The 6,000-nt window shown below is 38.8% G+C and overlaps 1 protein-coding gene across 1 annotated transcript in view; it reads right to left on the reverse strand.

Annotated features, from left to right (window-relative positions):
• Positions 1-6,000, reverse strand: part of Gyg1 (glycogenin 1) — a 46,430-nt gene that overhangs the window by 20,281 nt on the left and 20,149 nt on the right. Inside the window, exon 8 of the mRNA XM_010625344.2 lies at positions 55-181. Coding sequence (XP_010623646.1) covers positions 55-181 — 127 coding nt within the window. The remainder of the gene's footprint in view (positions 1-54; positions 182-6,000) is intronic.

The raw sequence follows: 6,000 nt of genomic DNA on the forward strand, positions 1-6,000 counted from the left end.
CCCCACTCCCCTCCCCTTCTTGTCCCCAACAACAGTTATAACATTTGCACTTACGCTTTAAATGCTGGGAGATAGGAGTATATAGAAATGCTACTTAGGTTATAAATAAATGGCAGGTGTTTTCTGATATCTGTTGTTGCCCAGCTGCTAAAAAATGTGTTCAGTAAGCCCTGGTCTCCACCTGAAAGAAAAAAGAAAGGAATTATGGTTAATAAACTTCAAATGAAGATCAATGTAACAGTAAATAACTAGACCTTTAAATTATGCACTAGTTCTTTTACAAAATAATAAATTCTATGTAATTTGTACTTGCATGGGGATAGCCATTTCCCCAATTTAATTTCTGTGTGTGGGGGTGCCAGGGATTGAACTCGGGACCTTGCACTTGCAAGGCAGGCACAGTGCTACTGAGCTAAATCCCCAGTCCTACAATTTCATTTCTTAACCTAACAAGTACTTAACAAGTAGCTCCTGTGTGCCAGATGCTGTGCCAGGTATTACAGAGGCAGTGGAGCACAGGACACACAATCATCATCTTCAGGAGGCTCTGGTGGGTGACAGTGGCATCCACAAGTCAATAGTCAATAAACATCACTAGTTGGGGATTTAGCTTAGTGGTTCGGCTGCCTGCCTCGCAAGCTCAAGGACCTGAGTTCAATCCCTGGTACCAAAAAACAAAAACAAATAATAAACATCACCATGTACAACGATGGAGACAGTGAGGGAGAGCACCGGGCAGTCTAAGTACACATGGAAGTAGCCCAGGGAAATCTGCACAAGCGAGCTGTGTGTAAGCCAAGATGTGAGGCTGCAGAGGAGGACTCGACAAACCCAGATGCAGGGCGGGTAGTGCTCCAAGCCTTACCAAAGAGAGCACATGCACCTTTCAAGTCTCTAAGGTAGGCAGGCCCACAAAGCCACATAAGATACGGTAGGTGGCCTGACAGAGTGGAATGCTGCTGACCCTCCATCTCTGGCGGGCAGCCTCTGGCCACAAAAGGCCGATTCTGTTTACCCTCAGGTATCCTGCAAACATTATGCGCCCATCAGCCATGTACTCAAAAAAAAAAAAAAAAAAAAAAAAAAAAAAAAAAAAAGACCAGGAAGCTCTAGAGGGACAGGACAGAGAGAGGAGAAAAGGCAGCAAAGTAGGTTTGGTGAATCAACGGTGCCCATTAAATGAGCAAATCCTGAAATCCAACAAGAACCTTGCCTCCGGAGGGGACAGCACAGGTCACAAAATGTCCATGGCCACTGACCTCATTATGTGACCACAGAGGTCACCTGTTATTCCAAAGCTGTGGATTACAATTAAATCCCATCTAGTAGTGCTGGGTTACTTTTAAAATTCAGCAATCTAGAGATATGAACCATCTTTTTTTCCCCAAATGTACAATTCAGCATTTTAAAGTCAAATATTTAAACTTCAACAAGCTGCATGTAGTGTTGGCACAGTCTCGCTTTAGAAAGTCGCTAGATGAGTGTACAATTCAGACCAGAATGCAAATCTAAGCATGTGTATGATATAAAACATACAAGGATGCCATGAATGCTAAATTTCCACTACAGAAACCCTAGGACTTTTGTATATTGTGGTCAGAATTTGAGAGGCAACTTTTGTTATTAGGACAGTTTTAATACAAATCATCTTAGAATGAACAAACATGATTAGCAACCATCACCAGCAGCTGTGTTCCAGCAGGCTGCGGCACAGCGACATAAACAGGGAGAGAAGAAATGGAACGAGGGCAGATGGTACCTGTCTTGCAAACAAAAGCAAATGTCTGATTCTGAATCACCTTTCTACCAGGCTGCCCAAGTGTTAGTAGTGACCCTACAACTACTTGGTATTTTCTGGGTCTTGTAAGCCCAGTCATGAGCCCGGTAATCATAGATACAGCACAATCAGAAAGTGGTCTTATTAGTTTTATAAGACACAAGTGGAGTTGAGTGTTGTCTTTTAAATTTATACATTTGTGCAGTGACATGTAGTTCACTTGCTTTCTTGTAACTTGTCAGCAGATGACTTGTCTACTGTGGGTAGCAGAGCGGGGAAGTCAGCTAATGTACACACGAATGCCACTATCTCTGCACAGGAATGCTCCCCACAGCTGTGCTCCCGAAAGTGTGGCTGCCACCTGGGTGCTGGTAGAAATGTGCAAAGCTGAGCCCCACCCCAGACGTGCAGAATCAGAATCCACTTTCCCGGGTGACTTTTTTGCATACGAAAATATGAACAGCATTGGGAATCTTATGGACAATGACTTCTTTATTACACAAGAGGATGCAATTCTTTAAAAAATGTCATTTCTATAAAAAAATGTCTAAAACTGTGTGAGGTAGGGGTAGGCATCATATATATGAAGTTGAGTAAGATAGATGCCAGCACACAAATGGCTCTGTATCCAGTAAGAAGGCAGAGGGGCAGATGTCAAACAAATAATCCAAAATAAATAGGCTTTACACTATTATCATCACGCCACTGAAAAGTGCTGAAATAAACACGAGATTCACTCTTCAAGACTAACTTCCCACAATATAGCTGGCAGATATCGACATGACTGCCTACAGGGAGTATGCCAAGGATTACCAAATTATAGTTTATGAATGGCCCAGCTCTGGGGAATATCCCAGGAGGTTTTCCAAGGATGAGTGGATTAACCCCAGGTGGCTGACAGAAATCCAGGCACTTGGCCCAAGAATCACTGCATCTTACTAGCTTCAACCATGTAAGCCAAGAACTCACTTTACTGTTTCCTTTATAGCTTTTGTTTTATATTGATTTTTTTTTTTTTTTGGTACCAGGTATCAAACTCAGGACCTTGCACTTGCCAGGCAGGCGGCGTAAACACTGAGCTAAATCTCCAGCCCTGTATTGTCTTTTTCAAAAAAAGATTCTTAGTAATCAATTTATTAAACTATCTCATAAATACAATGAAACATTTGTTATTGGCTTGAATTAAGTCTAAGGCAGGCCCTCTTGGTATAGATTTTCTTGCATTCTAAATTTATCAAAATCATGATTATATAACTATATCATTATTATTAAATATCTGTAAAGTCTCAAAGAACATAAGCTTCATAGAGGTAAGGATAAAAATCAGTATTATTTATATCTACTTCTGGACCTTAAACTTTGAATCTTGCCTAGCCTAGAAACTAAAATGACTTGAAATGCTGAGTGAATGGTCTTACTATAGAAATGTAGGAGAGCACAATACTTCCAAGAATACTAGGCCCCACAAAACACTGCAAGACTACTGGCTATGCGGATTTAAAATGACAAAGCATTTTTAGGTACTGAGAGTCAGAGGAGAGGAATACTAGCTGTAGAAATAGAAGACCTGAGTCTTTACCTCCGCTTCTGTAAAATGACAAATGCAACAGCTGCTATGCCTACTCAGACAAATGAATTTTAAATAATTAGCCAACAAAGAGGCCAAGGTAGTAGAAATGTTCTTCCATTTTGTATCACCTTTGGGACATATGCTAAAAAATGCTTCATTGTGGGAAAATAGCGAGATGGGAAAACACACAAAAAAAACCAAAAAACCCACATAGCCCCAGAGTTGAGGAGGACTTGGCTTTGCCACTGGCTCAGGGAAAGCTGCTGTTCTGAAAAATGATGAGTTCCCAGTAATAGCTAAATAGCAGTAAATATTTGTAAATGAGTGAATGCACACTTCACAGGACCACTGAGATACAAATGAAAAGAAAATAACATAAGAGCCTGCATATACATAATATGCTAGTTCTTCCTTCCCTATTTCCCCACAGGGTTCATGATCTCAGCTGTTTACAGAGCTAGAGACAAAGATATGGGTAAGTTAAAAATCAGATTCACGGTACAGTGAGATAAAGATAGCCCTTATTTTTAAAAAGTATGTGCATTAATTTCTTTTGCCATTATATGTTATGGCTTTTGTTTTTCAACTTATTAAAGATATTACCTGAACTATCAATTAAGTGACATGAAAGAAGAGTTATTTTCAAAACAACTGATAAAATACTGTAAGGACAGGAATGAGCCTCCCGAACATAGCTAAGAACTGGTCACATTAAGAAACCAAGTGAGGCACAACAAAGTTTCTGAGCTCGTGTGGTTTACACAAGACAAGCACTATCTTGAAATACCTCAATCTTTCATTTCTTTTTTGGGCAGGTCCAACATGAAGCCTAATTAACTATGAATTAGAGAAAGTAACTGTGAGGTCAATTTAGGACCAAATCCTTTCTGTTAAACATTTCAAAACGTTTTCCTACTCTGTTTAAGGCATTACTGTCCATTCAGAATTTGGAAATTACAGGTATAATGACCTCACAGCAGATCTTGGATTCTGCTTAAAGTAAAACCAAGCTTAATATAATGAATCCTTAAGTTACGACCAGCCTGACACACAACTTGGGTTAAGGAGATTAATGGAAGATTCACCTGCCTCTTGTTATCTACAGTGTACATCCAGGGAAACATCCAGATCTCAGCTATACTGACTTACAAGCAACTTTAGTTACAACCAGCCCTCAAGAACTGATCAAATTCATAAATCAAGGGTCTACTGTACTGTGCCCCACCAATTCATTCTTATTTTTTTCTTCTTTCTGAAAATTCAACTATAGACCAAAATCTCAGCACACAAGTAACAAATTTAGGGCATTTAGGGTATTTAGTAGTAAATCAAGTAGTACCAAGAAAAAAAAAAACAAATTGGAAAATATGAATTACTGATTTAGGTTATTGAAGCTAACATATACAGATGAAATTTGATAGCAATTTCCAAACATTAAAACTCTTTTCTTCAACTGCACTAGTACCCTTTAAAATACTTTAAGAGTAACAAAGGAGAAGAAACTTCAAAGTGCATTCAGATTGACTTTTTCAAATTAAGATTCACGTGCATCAGCTTCATTTCACACGAGTACTTGGAGAAAACAATTTCTGATTAGTATCTCCTGCACCATGACCTTTTCCCCCTTACTGATAAATACTGAATCTTGTCACATCCTATAAAATGCTAGTGTATATCTATTTCACAACAGCTACTGTTGAACTTATCAGGAAACATAACTTTATTGATGAAGAAAAGTGTCAAGACAATTTGAAAAAACAAAACAACAGTATAGGAACTTGGACTTCGAACTCTTCGTTATGGAAAATCAGACACCAGGCATGAATTAGCTATGTAATTAGTAGTTTCAAATTCTAATACCCTGTATATCTGGAAAGAAAAGAGAGGTGAGATACCTAGCATGGTTTGACATATTAGGATTATTTTCTTGGCTAGAGGCACGGGGTGGGAAAGTGTTAGGAGAGGGTTGCTGATTAGGACAGTGACCACCACATTTCTTTGTGTTAGAAACCCTACAAAAGCAGTTGCAAAATCTCAGCTATCAGTGGCCTATGGGACTTGTCAGTGGAGAGCAGGCCCCATCAGTTCATTTGAACATGTACAAGAGACTGAGCAGGACTTTTAAGACATTCAGACAGACAGTCATCTGCAAAACTAGTCTTCCGTAATACCAACCTAAAAATTCTAGGACTTCAGGCTCGAATAAGCCTGAGGGACACCTTGTAGATAGTTAAGAATAACTAATGCTGAAACACCTGAAAATATTCATCCTAGTGCCTATGGTGTGATATATAAATAATTCTTAAATGTTTAAAAATAAAAATTGCATTATTTAAGATAATTTTTATAAAATAGATATAATACATTGAAAACTGCAAGCAAGGCAAGGTTGTTACTACCATAGACTAAGGACCTTGCTTATAAAAATATTTTATTGATATCAAGCATAAGTTCTGTAAGTCTGCCACACAGGAAAAGATCTAAGCAGACTACGAACCCCTCCAGAGAAGGGCAGGCACCTAGGGTAAGGAGGTTTTTTTTTTTTTTTTTATAAGTAAAGCTCAGTAGCACGTATTTCAAGTGGAAACAACTTTTCATTTAAGAGCCACTAGTTTATGCTTCAACTACACTGAGAACTAAGATCTCATCTGTA

The sequence above is a fragment of the Fukomys damarensis genome, unplaced genomic scaffold, assembly GCF_012274545.1.
Source record: "Fukomys damarensis isolate Sample0158 unplaced genomic scaffold, DMR_v1.0_HiC HiC_scaffold_37, whole genome shotgun sequence".
Taxonomy (NCBI): Eukaryota; Metazoa; Chordata; class Mammalia; order Rodentia; family Bathyergidae; genus Fukomys; species Fukomys damarensis.